The sequence below is a fragment of the Dicentrarchus labrax genome, unplaced genomic scaffold, assembly GCF_905237075.1.
Source record: "Dicentrarchus labrax unplaced genomic scaffold, dlabrax2021, whole genome shotgun sequence".
Lineage (NCBI taxonomy): Eukaryota > Metazoa > Chordata > Actinopteri > Moronidae > Dicentrarchus > Dicentrarchus labrax.
In genome coordinates, this window is record NW_026136720.1 from 1,768,129 (window position 1) to 1,787,500 (window position 19,372).

General features: G+C 40.0%; 2 protein-coding genes across 2 annotated transcripts in view; one reads left to right on the top strand and one right to left on the bottom strand.

The window, feature by feature from the left end:
- Window positions 1-19,372, top strand: part of LOC127352450 (E3 ubiquitin-protein ligase TRIM21-like) — a 65,027-nt gene that overhangs the window by 23,457 nt on the left and 22,198 nt on the right. The window lies entirely within an intron of this gene.
- LOC127352449 (neuronal acetylcholine receptor subunit alpha-7) overlaps window positions 1-19,372 on the bottom strand; it is a 43,124-nt gene that overhangs the window by 17,954 nt on the left and 5,798 nt on the right. The window contains exons 3-5 of the mRNA XM_051380828.1: window positions 15,042-15,086; window positions 4,377-4,486; window positions 2,028-2,107 (exon numbers count right to left, since the gene is read on the bottom strand). Of these exons, the coding sequence (XP_051236788.1) occupies window positions 2,028-2,107; window positions 4,377-4,486; window positions 15,042-15,086 (235 nt within the window). The remainder of the gene's footprint in view (window positions 1-2,027; window positions 2,108-4,376; window positions 4,487-15,041; window positions 15,087-19,372) is intronic.

The window sequence follows — 19,372 nt, forward strand, 5'->3', positions numbered from 1 at the left end:
AAACACTGGAAAGAAAATAAATTACAGACAAACAAAAGGATTTGATCGACAGAAACCAGTAAAATAAGTTGCACAGACAGAGGACAAGCACAGATTTTAGATAGCGAGGGATGAACTCCGGTTTTATATTTATTTCTTTAAAGTAAACAAGAAACCAGGTCTGGTCTCCCTCGGGATTCTGCTCAGGACGAACGTGTTTGAGGTTTCAATTAACTTTGTGTGGATCTGCTGGGAAAACCCATCTGATCTCAAACCAGTCAGCACCTGCTGCCTCCAGACAAAAAAAGACGAAAGTTTAATAATCCCTGAGGAGAAATCAGGAACGTAAGTAACAGGAAACAGCAAAGGAAAAAATAAAATATGAAGAATAAAGCTAACTGAGGTTACAGTGTAAACACAAGGCGGATAAACTAAGGAGGATGAGGATGATACATTTTTATTAGAAGCAATAAGTGAAAATTTAGAAATGTACACAATGTATTCTGGCTGTGATACATACAAATAGAACAAGTATGTAATTAAAGAGAGGAGTAAATCATACATGAGATTCATTATTATATGTAAAGATATAGTGGAACAAAGATGGTTTTAGTGAGTTTTATTTTGTTTTTGTCCACTTTGAATGAAGTTACAATGTTAACTGTGTTATAAAATACAGTTTTATATCAATCACATTTTCTCTCTCACTGCTGAAGCTTGAAGCCTGAGCTCGTCTCTGCCATCACTGCCCCTCCCAATAACACCCCCAACTCACACTAATCAATGTCAGCTGTCCGTAGTAATAGAGCTGTTACGACTTTTATTGGTTATTGATCTCTGTTGGCCGATGAGTTTCCCTTCTCTTCCTGACATTTTATGATCAGGCTCTAAGTTGCAACTCAGCCTGCCGATTTTAATTGTTTTGTCTCATTCTGTAAAGCAGCGAGAAATGATCTCCTGTGTTTATATGACGTCTTTACTTCCTGTTTGAGCACCAATAAAACATGAAATAAAATTAACAGTCCTTCCTTAACTCTCAGTGTTAAACAGTTTCTATCAGCTGCCTGGTTAAAAGTCGTGATGAGTGTCAGGTCGTCAATCAGGATCATAACTCCTCCTGACCTCCTCCTGTTGACCGCATGCTGACCCCCCCCCCCCGACCTCCATAAAACACCAGGCTAAATTTCTTTCAGGGATTGATAGCGTTGTTCACCTCAAACCCCTCTTGGCAAGCGTGGACTCTTTTATTGGGTGTTACAATATCTCCATCTGTCTATATATACATATAATTCAAGAATAAAGTCATTATTCACTTCTCCATTTTCCATTGACTCTTCAATTAAAGGCAATAAAAGCCTCCCAAAAAATAAAATTGACAGATATAGAAAAGGATGCAAAGGCCACATGTCGTAATATCGCTCTCCACCAGACTCCATAGACTAAAACAGTAATTTTACCTCATAAATGAAACAAAAAAACTCACTAAAACTGTCTTTGTTAGTATTTCCACTGTTCCAGCAATCACCAGCTCTGGTTTGGTCATCGTATCCGGCTCTCCAGGTACCTCCACTATGGGCGATGTTAAAATACTGTAAAGTACAGCCGAACCTATTCAGCTACAGACAGTTCACACAGGAGACATCGTTGACTGTTGTTGAATCCTGAATTAACCGGTTCAAGACCCAGAGCTAGTTTGATGTAAAAGGGGTCCTCCTCATCGACATTTCTCTTTCCAATAGTTCCTGTTTGGAGCCAAGTTTGCATTCTTTTTTTACCATCTTACCATCATATTTTCTCTTATAAATAATCATGGATGTATGCATGTGCTACGTTCATGAATGTGACTACCCAGCTGGCTCATATTGAAGCCAAATATTTATAACTTGTATTACATTTCAAGAATATTTATACAAGATTTTTTTGTAGTGTTTTGATAGTATTATATGTGCATATTGATAGTATGATGTTTTTAGTATTATAGAATAGTAGTGTAACTAATTACTAAAGAAATTCAGTGTCACAGATACAGTGACCCCCTGTAATATTACCTGGTGGCAGGTACTGGCAGTAACCAGTGGAGTTGACCAGGATGTTGGTGTGGAAAGAGGCATCGAACCTTTCATCAGCACTATTGGGAGAGATTAACAGTCAGTGTCAGTAGCACAGAAGGTCGCAGAGTGTCGACTAAATCATAGTTTCATTGGGACACAGCTGATCACACTCAAGGTTGTACCATTATCTACAGCCTGTAACAGCCCCGTCATATTTCTAACCTGAACCCTTAAAATTTCAAGTACAAGAAAGTGGTTGGACATTGTTAAGGATGTGTACTCCAGGATGCAGGAATGAGAACAGGCTGCATATTGAGGAAAAGAAGCAGAGTGAGAATCTCAGGGTGCAGCAGGGGGAGCTGAAATCTTTTTTTTGCAGATGATGTGATTCTGTTCATCAGACAATGCTTGAACTATGCTGGAAAATGGTGGATTTCTCCTTTCGGGTTGGGAGCTGAAGTATCTCGGGGTCTTTTACGTGAGTGAGATTAAGCTTGACAGGTGGATTGATGCATATGTTGTAACAGTGTCGTAATGAAGTTACCACAAATATTCGTACCAGCCTCAAAAATCCAGTATTGGTCAGGCTATACAAGAATGCTTCAGGATCCTCACGGAAAAACTGGAGACATCAGGGTTTCCTTGTGTAGCCTACCTTCAGTATATTAAGATTATCATCCAAAACTTTGTGCTTTTCTTAAGATATTTACGTACTGGATGGAAGAGTGTGTTGCCCGTTGAAAGAAGAAAATTCACTAAGTTTGTAGTAAAAGTTGACCCAGTACCCAATAATAATTCAAAGTTTCTGGTCCTGTTTGTTTGCCCCCTCTTATTAAAGCCAGCCAGGTCAATATTCCCTCAGACAGTACTCCCTGCCTCTCCTCCTTCCTCCCACCAGGATCAAACTTTACTCCTGAACGCTGCTCGGTTAATGAGCTGAGACGCTCGTAAGCATCCAGCAGAGAGCCTCCCCCAGCCAGCAGCTCTGATGTGTGTGTGTGTGTGTGTGTGTGTGTGTGTGTGTGTGTGTGGGTGTGTGTGTGTGTGTGTGTGTGTGTGTGTGTGTGTGTGTGTGTGTGTGTTTGTGTGTTAACAGTGAGGTATTAATCCTGACAGGGAGAGGACCTATCTTTAGTGCTGATAACAGGAGGGAATTAGCTGAATTAGCTTGTTTACTGAATCAGAACTGAGGGATGTAAATAAGACCGTGAACAGAGTGAGTTGTCTGTGGCCTCGTTCAGGGTGTCTCACCGTGACTTCCAACATCCTCAATCCACCAAAGACAAATTGATCCTGTTGTTCCGTTTCTTCTCTGACATTTCCCATTTAAAGAAGACCCAGTAGAGCCAGATTGACGGTTTCTGTGCTATTTTCTGTTATGATGCTATTGGTTATCAGTTGTTGGGCAAACAGTTTCTCACTATTTTTACCTCTTAATAAGTCATTTTCTTATTTTCCAACTAGTTTGTGTTTTCTAAATGCTGAACTATTTTAAAGCCACTGTGTGTAGTGTGTCATAATAAATATAATTCAGCTTGACGTGCACAAGGCTGGGCTAAAGTTACCCAATTAGACCATTTTGGCCTCATTGACTGAACTGCACCTTGGTGGGAAAAAAAGTTTATTTTTGCTGCATAAATAAGAAATTATAAATTATATTTAAATGATATATAAATTGCTAGTTAGACCAAATTAAATCACCGTATAATCCAAAGTTTTAGTCCTTTTTTACATGTTTGCTTTATGTTGTGCAATATTGCCTTATATCGTGCTATCTCATGAATGAGTTAGGGCTGCACAATTAATCAAAATATTATCTAAATTGCAATATGCCAAGTGAAGTGCTATATACAAAAGTAAAATGTTTGACAAAAAAGCATTATAATGAAGTACTGTAGTACTGTAGAGATGCTCTGGCCTACAAATTCTGTTCTCCAGATTTAAGAATAAATCTAAATTGAGTGTTTTGTACGAACCCCCCAAAATTCACATCATCGTGACTTTAATAGTTTTGAGTTTGGGAGTCATATCAGAATATTAAAAATCTGATGTTTTCACCATATCGTGCACCCCTAGAACCAGTCTTAGCTAGCTGGCTAACATAGAGGCAGCAAGCAAGACATAATATGTCATCTGCTTGACGAGGGGATAAAACACACATTCAGAGCTATCAGCTACCTCGAGTCCCTCCCAGGCTGCCTGTTTTTACAGGAAATATGTAATCATGAGGAAGCAAACAGCTCTCTGCTTATGGTTCCTTGTGACCTTTTAATCTAGCCCTGATCAAACAATGTGAGAACACACAGTTCACATTCACAAAGCGATCTCTCGTCTTCATTCATGTACCTGTTGTACAGCAGGATGTCGGGCCTCCAGATCTGGCTGTCTGGGAATCTGACGTTGGTCACACCTGGATAGTCGGACATGTTCCACTGCAGGTAGAAATCTGTCCAGTACTGAAAACACACACACAAAAACACACACAGATGTTAATGTACACACTAACCCAACTTGCTTTAGCCTCTGCCAAAAATACATCACTACCAACTCATAAAAAATAAGAATCATAAACTTACAGTTAGAAGAAATGTCTCAATATTGGTATTAGTATAATAATACTTTGTATTTTATATTTACTAACATTAATATTATCCTTTTAATCATTGCTCTGAATGATTATAAAGAACTTTAAACACTTTTTTAGACTTTGTAACATCTGTCCAGAGACTATAAATAATAGACTTTTGTCTAATTCTGGTGCATTTACAGCATTTATGTTTATTAACTGTCCCGGTTATGAAACAGTCTCAGTTTAGTACTGATGACTATATGACCTACATAAACGAACAAGTAACTCAGTCAGAAGATTTTGTATATTGTAGAATGCTTGCTCTGCCACAAGGTCAGATTCCCCTTGAAATTAATGGAACGAGTAAAATGTTCCTTGTTGCTGATTTAAATAAACTGATAAAACAATAAACAAATAAATAAATAAGGCTTGATTTTCTGACCCAAACTGTGTTCCCTTCACATCCACAAGGTGTAATCAGCTAATTGGCTGAAGTGAGGGATCATTTCAACATTGTTTTCTACAATTCAGTTTATCTTTTGGGAAACACAAAGTAGAAATTAGGTCCGACAATAGTAAAAATGTCCACAAGCGATGAGTTGTGTACGTCTCGTCTGAAACCGGCTGATAAGCTGCAGCTCATCTCTGCTTGACCTCCATATTTCAGCTGGTGAAATCTAGATTACACTGGATCTTACGTAACAGCCATTGTTAGCTAGCTCTGTGTGTTTTCAGGCAGCTGTGAGAGAGAGGAGTGTGCTGCCAAGGAACATCGGGACGGTGTTGATGTCTGATTTGCATGCACCGCTCTCGTGGCCGGCTCGGTCCTCGTCACCAGTCTCTCTGAGCTCTTTGGTCTGTGTTGATGGTTTGAGGCTGCGAAGGCTGAAGGTCGCACACATCTCTCACAGTCTTGTTTACTTCCTGTCACCGAGCTGAAATGTTTTCCCCAGAGGAATCTGTTGAAAGCAGAACTGTCGCAGCGGCTGCAGAGATACCCCCCCAAAAAAAATCACAAGAGGAGACTCTGAAGTTCACGTCAGAACAGCCAAACACATCTGTTGACTTTAAAACTACAAGGAAATGTTTTCTAAAGTGAGTTTGATGTTTCAAGTTTCTCACAATCTTTAAAGTTAGATAAAGAGCCATAAAATATTTTTTTAATTCAGTAGTATCACTTTCATCTTTGTCACCAGCTCAACATGAGGAAGAACCTGCCAAAGACAATGATGGTGCACTTTTACACTGCCGTCATTGATACTGACAGTTTATATAATAGACAGAGCTTCTGGATTTGTTTAATGTCTAAAACCTGCATTCTATGTAAAGGCCAGCAGGGGGCAGCTCCATTGGCTGCACTATAAACTGACACCATTCAGTCTTATGGAGAAATGAGACGATTTCTCAGTTGATTTATGAGCTCAGTAAACAGTTTCCTGAACACTTTCTGGTCTCAGTCTCTAGTTTCAGTCTTCTTCCATACAGCATGATGTTCATTTAGTAACTGATGGTCCCATTTAGAGTAAAACAGACCATAAAGCAGGGTATGCTTTAGGGCGGGGCTACCTTGTGATTGACAGCTCATTCTCAGTGAGTCCATCCAGCTCAACGCACCAAACTCAGATCAAAGTGTCAAACAGTGCTGATCAGATATGGATCCAGATTCTGTTGTTGACTATTTCTCTCCTCAAATCTGTTCACAAACACATTTTACTGTTTATCTGGAAGCCGCCATTGTTTCCAAACCAAGAGCAGCCAATGAGAGCAGCTCAACTCGCAGTACGTCACCTCCTCTGGCTCCGACAAACTGTCACTCCGACGACCATAACGCCAAACTGGAGGCTTCAAACACTCCCTCACTATTCCTGTGATCTGTGTGTCTAACTCCTGTCTGCAAACCAAATTTTCATGAGATAATAATTGAGTTACTTTAGTCAGCACGTTGCATCATAACTTTCCAGTTGAAACACAAAGAAGTAATCCATATATCAGGAGCAAGATGAAAAACAGTCTCCTAACAAGCATTTATGCATTTTTAATGAGCAGGTGAGGATCTCTGCACTCCCTCATCTGAAAGGTTCAAAGAATCAGAAAGATGCACACTATAAAGGAAACTGATGCAATAAGGTGACGTTAAAAAGATTAAAAGAGGAAGAAAAATCCTAAAAAAAAGTCAAGACATCCCAGTAGTTCACAAACTGGTCCATCATCAGCACTGCTGTTAAACAGATTATTTAAATAGTTCAGAGTGGAGACGCTTTTAGATCAAACTGCATCATTAGATTCATTCTGGGCTGTGGTACATTCATGTTTTGGCCTGTATTTTCTAAAAGGATTATCCTCACAGAGTTATCGGTTATTTTTGGATCTCTGAGGGATTTTCAAATCTTCCTTTTTAACAAGACTAAACATGGTAAGATTTTGGTTTCTCAGAAACACTGTAGGAGCTAAAACTGTTGGTGTGACAACAGTGGCGTGAAGCAGTTGTAGCTACCAGTGCTGTCACCTTTTCAAAAAGTTTGAATGAGTTTGGTAATATTAAAGTTAATGCCAGACAAATCATGCCATCCGACTAATAACTGAAGAATGGAAACAGGATTATTTCTTTTTCTTGTTCGATCCCACTCGTTATTACCTAACTCAACATTCTGAATGTGTGTCAATCAATCAGTGTGTCGTTGTCAAGGCTGTTGCCAAGTATAGGCTCTTCCTTTCTTTTTTAAACATATTTTTATTGGTTTTTTGTTTTAGTACAACATCCAACATTATGAACATATGGCAGTAGTGAAAATAATAATTAAAATATTAATAATACTGAAAGGAACTAAATAAATAAATGAATAAATATAGATAGCAAAATAAAATATTGATTTAGGTTACAGCGTACATTCCCAACAACCAGACATTTTTCATTACCTTATTCTCCCACTGCCTCCTCCATATCTCCAGCCCTTAACAGTTCCAGAAATATCTTCCAAATGTTGTAAAATTCAGAAGCCCTCTTTCTAATAATATAGATCAGTTTCTCAAGCTGATCGATGTTAAGTTATTTAACCAGTGGTTAAAAGAAGGGCACCCAACATTCTTCCAACATAGTGCTATACAGCGTTTGGCCTGTAGTAAACAAAGGTCAACCATTTTTCTTTCCTTACAAGATAAAGTACAGTCATCTGGATAAATGCCTAAAATACATAACTTAGGACAAAAAGGTACAGGGGAGGATGTGATCTGAGAGATATACTTTACACTGAGCTCCAAAATTTTTTAATCTCTTCACATTTCCATAAGCAGTGATATAATGTACCCTGGTGACTATTACACTTATACCATAGATCAAGTATATCAGGATCAAATGAATTTAATTGTACAGGGGAGATGTATGTCCGCATTGTCCAATTAAATTGTATCATTCTCAGTAGAGTGTTGTTGGTTTGAGTGCATGTTTTTAAACATATTTTACTCCATTCAATAAGTGAAATAGCTTCTTGTAAGTCACGTATCCACTCCTGTCTTTTACTATCAGAGTTTTCCTTATGGTTTTCAACCAACATGTTATAAAACCGGGAGACCAGTCTTTTACCAAAACCGTTTTTTGTAACATGTGTTTCTAAGACGGAGAATGGGGGTTGTTGCACTGAATTGTTTAAGTGTGCCAGAGTAAAACTACTAAGTTGTAAGTACTTAAAGAAGTGTTTCTGTGGTATATCAAACTTTGCCTTTAACTCATTGAATGACATTAGAGTATAATCCTCATATACATCCTGTAGTTTCACTATGCCCTTGTTCCACCATGCTTTAAAACCCACGTCGTTCTTAGCCGGGGCGAAGTGTTCATTACCCCAGATTGGGGAGAAACAGGACAACCCTGGAGAGTCATCCAACATTTTTTGTACTTCATGCCAAACAACAATAGTGTTTTTTACAAAAGGATTAGTAGTACTTTTCTTTAATGTTTAAAAGATGCTGAGTATACATAGCTATTCAATGACAAACCTTTTGAGGACAGTTTTTAAATTTCTAACCAGGGCAAGAAAACATCTTTCGAAAACCAAAAAATTGTGGTCCTCAACTGAGCAGCCCAATAATACCATTCTAGATTTGGCAATTGTAGCCCTGCCCTATCATAAGGTAAATATAGGAGGGAGGGTCTGAGTCTTGGCTTCCTATTGTTCCAGATGAAATTAGAAAGTAGCTTTCTGGTCTTAGGAAAAAAAGGAGGAAGGGCCAGCAGAATTGACTGAAAAATATATAAACATTTTGGTAATATAGTGATCTTTACTATGTTTATTCTTCCCAGTAAGTAGAGCGGCAGTGTTGTCCACCTAGTGATCTCTTCCGACACCTCTACTACCATGGGCTCATAATTGGCTGAGCTAAGATTACTTATCTTTGGAGTTATTCTGATGCCCAAATATTTAAATCCCTCTGTGGTATTCACAAGTGGGTGGGATACTACTGGTTTCTTCCTCTCGTTTACATTTAAAAACATAATAGATTACTTTTCTTTCTTCACTTTGAACACAGAGACACTACCAAATTGATTGAACAACTCCAAGAGAGATGGTATAGATTCTGCAAGATGTGATAAAAACACATTAGTATCATCAGCGTACATGGCTGTATTGTGTACTAAATCCCTGGTCCTAATACCATGGATTGAGGGTTGTGATCTAATCGCTATTGCTAAAGGTTCCATGGCTATTACAAATAGTAGAGGTGAAATTGGTGACCCTTGCCTTGTGCCTCGAAATAACTCAAAAGGCTGAGAGATGAGGTTATTAGTAGATACCATTGCAGAAGAATCAACAAGTAAAATTTCGACCCATCTACAAAATTAATCACCAAATCCAAAACGCTTAAGCACCTCGAGTAGATAGGGCCATTCGACTCAGTCAATCGCCTTTTCCTCGTCGAGTGATAGTATTGCAGTATCAGGGGACTCTTCACATTTGTGGATTATATTAAGAACTCTCCTCACATTGTGGAACCCCTGACGATTTTGCACAAAACCATTCTGGTCTCCATGTATAATGGCTGGTAGAACCCTCTCCAGTCTCATAGCCAGAACCTTAGCTATAATCTTTGAATCAGAATTTAAAAGTGATATGGGTCTGTAAGAACCGCTTTTGGTTGATACTTTGCCTGGTTTTAGAATAAGAGTGATCAGAGCACTACATAATGAAGCAGGGAGGCATCCTGTTTTAAAGGATTCCAAATAAACATCTAATAACGGGGCTATTAATTTTGCTTCAAATAACTTGTAAATATCTTTCGGAAGCCCGTCTGGACCCAAAGCCTTATCTCCTCTCATGTTTGTAATGGCGTTAGAGATGTCATTCAAATTTAATTCCCTCTCCAATTCAGTTTTTGTACCCTCAGAAATACAGGGAAAGACCAATCCATCCAGGAAACTGTTTTGGTTTACCAGGTCTAGTGGGCTGTCAGATTTATAAAGGGTTTTATAATATGAGACAAAGGTGCTATTAATTTCTGTGGGATCCGTAGATAATTCTCCTTGTTTGTTCCTAATTATATTAATGGCTCTGTCAAATTCAAGTTTCTTTATCTGCCAAGCTAGCAGTTCACCCGACTTTTCACCCTGATCATAAAAAGTTTGTTTCAATCTTATTAGACCATCTTCAGCCTTAAGCATAGAAAGCTCCTCGTATTTAGCCTTAAGGGTCAGTAATTCTGTTTTTTTTTGTGTTGAATCATCTATGATAACTTCTCTTTCTAATTCTCTAATTTTAGTGTCTAATTCATTCATTGTTTGTTTGAATTTGTTAAATTTAGAGCTGGTGAAGCTAATGATTTGTCCTCTAAAATATGCTTTAAAAGCTTAGATTGTTGTATTTTCTTTCTTGTTTGAGAATGGGATGTATCCATCCCTGACGAGCGATCAAGCTTCGGGTCTAAAGCACAGTTTAAGTCACCTGCCAATATTATCTTACCAGGAAGGGTGGCCATCAACAGAAATAAATTCTCAAAAAATGATGGGTTATCATCATTGGGGCCATATACATTAACCAAATTGATATTTTCTTTCAAGAGAGTTCCTTGAACCACCAAAAATCTACCAGCTTTATCATAAATAGTGTTGGCCATCTCCTACATACTTTCACCAGGTCCTCTCTGAGTAAATGAGTCTCTTGGATAAACACTATTGATGACTTAAGTTGTTTAAGCCTGGTAATAACCTGTTTTAGTTTAGCCAACTTTACCATTCCTCTCACATTCCAAGAAGTACATTTAAAATTTTAGCTGTTGGTAAACCTTATGAGTATCTCTGTGTGTTGTATTGGGAGTACACCAGCAAAATGCAACATGTTGGGAAAAATACAAAAACACAAACAAAAAACTTAAAATCTGCCATAAACGAATCCCCTTAGCTGTCAACCTGAACAGGACAGCCCCTCGCCCTACCCCACCCTCCCCCTGACCTTGGGGTGCAGCTAATTGCGCACACTGATCCAATGTAAACAAGGGAGCAGCTAGACCAAACCGAGCAGTCATTATAACAGAACAAAACAAAACTAACAGGACAATTGTCCCCTGGCAAAAGTATATAATCTACACAAACAAGTATATATAAAATGTTCATCATAAACATTCTTGCAGCTTAACTCTCATCCAGGAAAGCCGACAGTATGGTGAATAACCACCAAAGTCTCCGCAAAAAATAAAACTGCAAAAAAAATAAATAAAATAAAATAAAATTCTCCTCACGTGTGTTACTGGCCCGTAAAGCCAGCAATTTCAACCTATATCTGTTATAGGCGGATAATAAAGGATTCAACAGTTCACATTAGTTAATCTGTGAGTCCTCTGTCTTCTGTAAACTTTGAATTTTTCAGCATCTGCTGGGGTTTCAAACTCACGTGTTTGTCCATCAGACGACACTCGTAGTTTAGTTGGGTAAATGAATCCGTAACGTATGTTCATCACTCTCAGTTGTTGTTTTACCCGGTCAAAAACCCTCCTTCGTCGGGGGAGATCCGACGAAAGATGATCTCACATGATCTCTTAACCACCGCAGATAACTTTACAAACTTCACTATGAGGACTCTCGGTATGGTTGATAGATCAGGTTGTGTCCGGCCGGGCAACCTCTGCACTCTTTCGATGAGAGGTTGTCTCGGGAATGTCGCTGGGCCCAGCGCTTCGGGGAGCCACTTCTCCAGAAAAGCCACTGCATCATTTCCTTCCATATTCTCCGGCACGTTAACTAGTTGCAGGTTGGATCGACAAGAACGGTTTTCGAGCTCGTCAAGTTTGTTCGTGAGGAGAGTCACTTGCTTAACTAGTGCCTCAGACTTGCCTTTCTCTGAGTTAACGGTGTCCTCTACGCTGCTGATGCGCACTTCTGCCTCATCCTGCACGTCCCTTTTAACGTTCTGAATCGCTTTCAGGACCACATCAATCTTTGTGGAAAAGTCATTTCTGATCCCGTCGAGTATCTGAATAATATCTATGTTGTGGGCTGTTCCAGTATTCACGTCCAGGTGAAGCATGGGGCTAGCATCAACTCCTCACTCAATGGGATGCTGCTAATATTAAACTGAACTTGTGCTCCAGTGGTGCTGCTGCTGGCTGTGCTGCTGAACATGTCAGTTAGTTTAGCGGCTTCACTCTCTAAATGTCGCATTTTTTCCCCCCTCGCCTTCTCAGCCCCGCCCTTTTCTTTCCGTTCTTTACCAGCGTTATCCATATTGTTTCTATGGTCCTGAACGTCTTTGCTGCTGCTACTATTTCTTCTTCCACTTCCTCTTCTTCTTCTCCTTAATTGCATTGCTGCCAAATACCGTACTGGAGTGTGAAACAGTAGATTAGCAGGGGGAAAAAAACAGGTGATGACTGCGTGGTGGATTCTCCAGATCACACAGATGGCCAGTCCGCCCCTGGGTCATGGCTTCTGTTAAAAATAAATCTGGGTTGTATTTGACGCTTTCGGGACGCGGGGCTTCTGGTGGAATCTCAAGCATTGCCGAGAGTGGGCGCCATCAGCTCCAGCTGTGCCTGCTGGGTAACAGAGATACTGGTTCATGGAGTCCATAGTGTTGAAAGATGAAGTGAGTTGGCTCTTCATTTATTACCACGTCTGGTTTTAATATTTCAAATCATAATCAAAAACTATTAAATATTGGGATTGAATTATGTTTTGTATGTTGAGTGTCACCATGCTAGGGTCTTTAATTGTCCCCCATCCTCATTAAGACAGACATGGTGCATGTACATTGAGGTTTTCAGTTTGGAGGTATGAAAATATGGTCACCATATAATGAACCTCCTGTTGGGATGACCTTGTTAAATCTATTATGAATTATTAAAATACTGTGTCTCATGTTTGTGAGAGAATCAACAGCTTGTAAATAAAAAGAATATGCAATGAAATAATTTAAACATTATAAAAACAAGCTCCTCATGAGCCCCTTAAGGTAGAAATCTGCTCCAAAATGCCGACATTGATTCTGTTTTTAGTCTCTGAGTCAAAGTTTTCTAGTTTGTGATAAGAAAAACTTCCAAAAACTGCAATAACACTCTGACATTAAAAACCCACACAGCTCCCGGTGCAGCAATGTTTTCTTTTGCTTATAGACATTCATCCCCTTCACAAAAACACAATGACTGCAGGAGCAGCAGCAGCGGCGGTGGAGGAGGAGGAGGAGGAGGAGGAGGAGGAGAGGTGAACGCCAAATTAAATTAAGCTAAAAGACTAGTTGGTCCTGGGAGGGTGCTGTGGAGAGGAAATGCAGAGGCTCCGGGGAGGAACCAACCTTTCCATCTGAGAGGAGCAGATTAGGTCGGATTAGTGCGTCACCACTTTACAAACACACAATCCACAGGACCCGATATCAAACTTAATTAAATTTGGACAGCTGCATGAAATGGGTTTAGGAGGCTCTCTTAATGAATTCCTACGCTCTCCATTAGCTCTGACATTCACACCAGAATCAGTCCTGCCTGACAAAAGGTGAAGAGAAGCAGCTTTTCACAGCACGAGACGAAGTTAGAATGAACAAAGACGGAGCAGGAGTTGATATCAGTAAGGCGTAAAAACGGCAAAGTGCAGGAGGTGTCAGGTGTCGAGCCGACGACTCTGACGGAACGAGCAGCAGAGCGGCAGATGAAGTATTTGTGGAAACAGGAAAAGAAGTTGGCGCTCTGATCGCTGCCTGCTGGATCCAGCTTTTCTCCATCACAGCAAACTTATCTGGGTCAAGTAGCAGAGCTGGAGTTGTGCGATTCCTCCAGGGTCTCTCTGGAAGCCAAACTGAAGGAAGGATGGGATGATGTGGCTGCAGGGCTTCCATTTATTATCTATGTTTACTTGGTTTCTTTCCCCCCAGAGTCAGTTTACACACCGTCCCTGGCGGCCTGAACGGCACAAATAGAGCCATCTGTAACGGGTTTCATTTGCACTGCAGTCCAGGAGAGCAGTGCGACCTATCAAAATCCAATAAATTTGTCTTCCTCATTCACCCGTCAATCAATCTTTTTAACTTTTAGTGATACAGAGTGAAGGTTCAGGGATGTATTAAACAGAATGTTCTGGGGTCCGATCAGAATCACAGCGTTATGACTTCACAACTTTATCAGTGATTTGGGTGAAACTGGATCATATTTTATGGAGAGAATATTGTCTGGTTTTCCCTCTGACGTCCTCCGGCTGCTCTGCCTCTATTCCGCTAACTGCTAATGTACCTGCAGTTAGCGTTAGCAACCGAACGGGGCTCAGCAGCCTCCCAGTGAACACAACCTCTGAGACTTGCGAGAAGCTAATAGTTGGCAACAGTAAAGTTAGATGCCGTTTACTTGTGCAGCTAACGTTAGCTGACCTATCCCCGGGCTGGCAGGAATAAACCCACCTCAGTCCTTTATTCCCTGTAGTCAAACTGACCTCCGTCAGCATCAGATGCTGCATTCAGTCCCGGTCTGGACCTGCTGTTCACTGAGAGCTCCCAGTCCAACAGAGTCCAAAAAATGGATCCACTACAGCTGCTGGACTGGGGGTCTCTCTCTAACTGATTGATTTTACAGGAATATATGGAAATGTGCTGAGGCAACCTGCTCTCTGTTTTCTGTTTCATGTGGACTTTAAGAGTGAATAAAATGAATGAAGTCAACAATATGGCATAAGTTCTACCAAAGTTTCTTTAAACCTCCGACAGGAAACAATGAATATGGAAATGAACGTTCTGAGAACAAAAGTACCTGCAGTGTCCTGACTGCCCTCTGCTAGCTGCTTCAGGATGTTCACAGATAAAAGTTTAAGTTTTTTTAGCTGAAGAAACGAGAAGACCGATGAGGGAAAAAAAGCAAAGATGAAGAGCTTCCTCAGTCTGAATGTAGAACAAACTAAAACTTTCATCTCTATGGGAATAAAGGAACTGGTTTTAGGGGCGAGAGTTCTGATGATTCTTCAACTCAAGACGAACACTCACCAGCTGCAGCCAGATGTTGGTGGTCAGCACCTGGTTCTTCTCATCCTGCAAACAGAGAAACAAGCAAACAATCAGGATCCTCTGCTGCAGTCGTGTTTGAAAGTCTGTCCACTCTCCACTGTTTCCTTCAGCCTTCTGAATTAATCTTAACCGGGGCAGTGTTCCAGCAGAGAGCAGGGTGAATATGAATAACGTCAGTGTGATTAATGTCTGGCCTGTTAATACATTCTCAGGTCGCTGAGCGTACAGAGAGAATTAAAAGCTGGAGGGAGGAAGGAGATTACAGGTAAAGCAATGTTTTTAATAGACGACTGACCTTCAGTTAGTTCAGCAGTGAATGAATCTACTCACTAATGTGTCATATCCTCATATATCTTCTTCCTATGTGTATATAATATGTTACTGGTTTTTAGTTAAGCAGTTTATTTTGACTACATCTGGCTAAAAACTAAATATAATTGTTAAGTTTAAGTGATAGTAGAACAAAGGCTAAGCGCGAGTGAGAAGAAAACACTGAATTTGTCAAAAAAGAAGCTTATTAAGTCAGTATGATTTTAAAATAAAATAATAAATAAATAAAAAATACATAATACAGACAGAGAATTGAATAAAAAGTTCCTAAAAATATCAGGAAAACTCATCTCCGATCAATATTCACAAGAAATAAAATGCTCAAAATTCATCCAAATCTCTGGTTTTACACAAACTTCCTGCAGTTATTGAGTTCACTGTTTAGGTTCATTGATCAGTTTATCAGCTGTTCTCTGCTGTTATTGTATTTGTTGAATCTAAACAACATAACCCAAACCCTTTAGGCATTTTTTAATCCTTAAATAAAGGACATTCTTTGTTAGCGTTCAGCTGTTTTCTTTAGTGTTCAGCTGTTTTCTTTGCGTTAAGCTAGCTGTGTTCACACAGAAACACATCATTTTATGACTTTTATTGTATAAAAACTGTCTGTTTAGAAAAGGGGGAAGAAGGTTGAGTGTACCAGAGGATGAGGTCAACAGGGAACTAACAGGGTTTTTATAGTCACAATCTACAAGGTTTCTGGCATTTCTTGTGAAGCAGCAGCTGCACGGTAGGACATCATCTCATAAAAAGTGTTTTTTCTTCTGTTCATTGTGGCTTTAAACACCCAGATCATCCCCCTCAGTGCCGGGAGGCTGTGAGCTGTGAGTGGTGGCACTTATCAGCTTGTATCATCTCTGCTGCTCAGCACAGTTTCACAGCTGCTGCTGTTTTGCCTCGTTGCCTCTGAGTTTTATATCCGAACCAGTAGGTTTTCTTTCCGGCTGGCCGCTCCGGTCTGCGTCTCCCAGGTGAGGTTGAGGTTTCCTCCCTCCGCTGCTGCTCTGGACAATAAGCTTTACAAACACATTAAGGCTCCTGCTGCCTTCGTGACCTTAAAGCTTTAAACAGTTTTGATGGAGCCAATTCTTTCTCTGCCTGAAGAGCTATTTAATTGTTCTTGTAGTGTACAAATACGTTATATTAAATGACTCAGATCGGATCAGGGGGAAAAAAAAAACCTGATCAGGACATCCTTCGTTCTCTTACTTATTCACAAGTAATAATTATTCATAAATTGGCTTTAAAGTGGCCGACTATATAATGCTGTATGTATGAAACTTCCTGTTGATTCAATGTCCATTATTAAGAGTAATAAATAAAGTATTTCTGTAGCATTTGTACCATAATTGTGAGACTTTCCTGACAGACATACTAATATTAATGCTACCCACATTAAAGCTCCAGTCTTTAACACTGAGCAGGATCTATTGTGAGATATGTAATATAATATTCATACGTATGTTTTCATTTGTGTATAATCACCTGAATATAAGAATGGTTGTGTTTCTATTCATTCAGAATGAAGCCGCTATAGATAGAGATTTTAGTGTTTTTGGCAAGTTTCACGGCCACCGTACTTTTCTCCGACACACGACTCGTTTTCAGTCCCGGGTCGTCAAATACAGACGCGAGCGGTGTTCAGTTAGTTGCAATCAATCCGACACACTGCTTCTTTTAATATATTTCAGTGTCTCATACCGAGAAGGAAATAGGCAGATTAAATCATTGTCCACGGTCTAATGTTAGCATCGATCGATAACTAGGCTACCTTAAATTCTCCTATGAAATCTTTCCTCCTAATAATGAGATAAGGTATCCAATAGATTTTCCTTTATCCTTTTTTATCTTTATTTTGTAAAGTTCAGAGTATTATTGAAGGCAGCCTCAACCTGCGTTAGAAAACAAACTATCTGTCTCTTGATCTTAAAGGTTTTAATGTTCATGATTCTCTGTGCTGGAGTTCCTTTAATAACGCTCGGCTACCCAGCACGTTATTAAATGTCTTGTGTTGAACTTGAATCGTGTCTCTTCATTAGAGCCACACTCAAAATCAGGTAGCTATAGTGCTTTAGCTTTAGTGGTCAATCACAAAGCTCCTCTGAATTTGATGTTAAATATATCGTCCTAAAAGAATAAAGGTCGTAGCAGAGGCTGTAGAGAAGGTTTGATCACCAAATGCCGGTGTCTCTGCAAAGTTTTGCCAATTAGCAAACGCTTTGCACCAAACGTCTCGCCGATAAACATCGGGTCGACATCAGGTCGACGTACATGTGCTGTCTGGGTCGTATCTGCTCAGCACAGTTTGACAGCTGCTGCTGTTTTGCCTCGTTGCCTCGAGTTTTACATCCGGACCAGTAGGTTTTCTTTCCGGCTGGCTGCTCCGCTCTGCGTTTTCCCAGGTGAGGTTGAGATTCCCTCCCTCTGCTGCTGCTCTGGACAATAAGCTTTTACAAACACATTCAGGCTCCTGCTGCCTTCGGGACTTTGATCAAACATTCCTGCATATTGCCAATAACATCCGCTGGAAAATGATTTATTGCATAATTTCTGTGCAGTGTGAGAGCATCTTATATCAGCACCAGGTTTCCAGCAGGTAACTAATCAACATCACGGCCCAGTGAGAGCGCTGCTTCAACATGAAATACACAAACACCATCAATCCAAACCGCCGTTGGATGTTGGATCCTTTTCATCAACAGCTCGGCTGCACATCCGGCCTCTTCTGAGTGTCAAGATTTCAGTTTTTATCCTTCATTGTGGACATTTTCAACGTGAGACAAGGCTCAGTGCGTGTGGATCCCCCACTGTACAGCTGGCGCCCATTTTCTTTGCACCTCATTTTTTCAATATATTTGCTGTGATAAGATCAAATATCCCTGTTTTGGATATGTTTGGCTACCTGCGGCGCTGGGACGTCCCTCCTCAGTCTGGGTGCTTTAATATGAGGGAACTAATTTGAGTTGAGCATGAAATTGAGTTTGGAGGGAACTCCCCTGAGGAAAGGCTTTCCACAGCTCCTTTAACAAAGCCTGCAGACGGATGCAGACTTACATAATAATAACCGTATAGCTGAAGGAGAATCTGTATGTACCTCATGAATCTGAGGAACAAGATTCACCTGAGATCAGAAAATGAAACAATCTGATCCAAACTCTCAGAGAGCTTCTCTAATGAATCTGAATCTGTGTCATTATCAGATATTAATAAGTAATGAATGAGGATTCTAGCACTGTGAGTTTTCAAAATTCATCCAAATTAATCAGGTTGAGGAATAAGGAATGACCGAATGTGTCACGTGTTGGAAATAAGACACAACAAACGCAGTGAAATGAATTGTAAATCTACCCCATGAATGTCGCGATGATGACTGCAGTAATTAAACTGAAGAAGTATGAGGTATTATGATGAAATAAGGAAATTAATGGTGGAATGAAGCAGTGGTCGGGGACTAATTTAAAACCTCTACGTGAAGAATCTTTATGTGAATATAACTTTTGGATTAACTCTGGTCATAATTAGACGGCGCTGCTGAAAAGTGGAGCAGAATATTTACTGCAGGGATCTTTCACAGGTTGTGAAGTTTGATTCAGAATAGCTTGCGACAGCCGTGAAGCTAAGCGAACTGACATTTGGGCTCGGGGTTTGTGTTCGGTCCTGGAAGCTAGCCGGTGATGCTAGCTCCTAGCGCTTGCTGCATAGTGGTGGAGTTGTGACACATACTTAGCGCTATTAGCCGCTGTAAATGCCAATCAATACAGCTCTCTGAGAGTCCTCTAGAGAAGCTTGGCATGATTCACGTAACAGCAGCCTTCCTCTGATTACAGGACGTTAACACTGTTTATTTTCTAGAAATGAAAACGTGGACTCATTTGTTACCCACAAAATGCAGATTTTCGTAACTTAATGACAATTTTAAGAGCAGAATTGATTGTATTTTATCACAGTACAGTCATATAATTCAGTTTACAGCTCAGGAA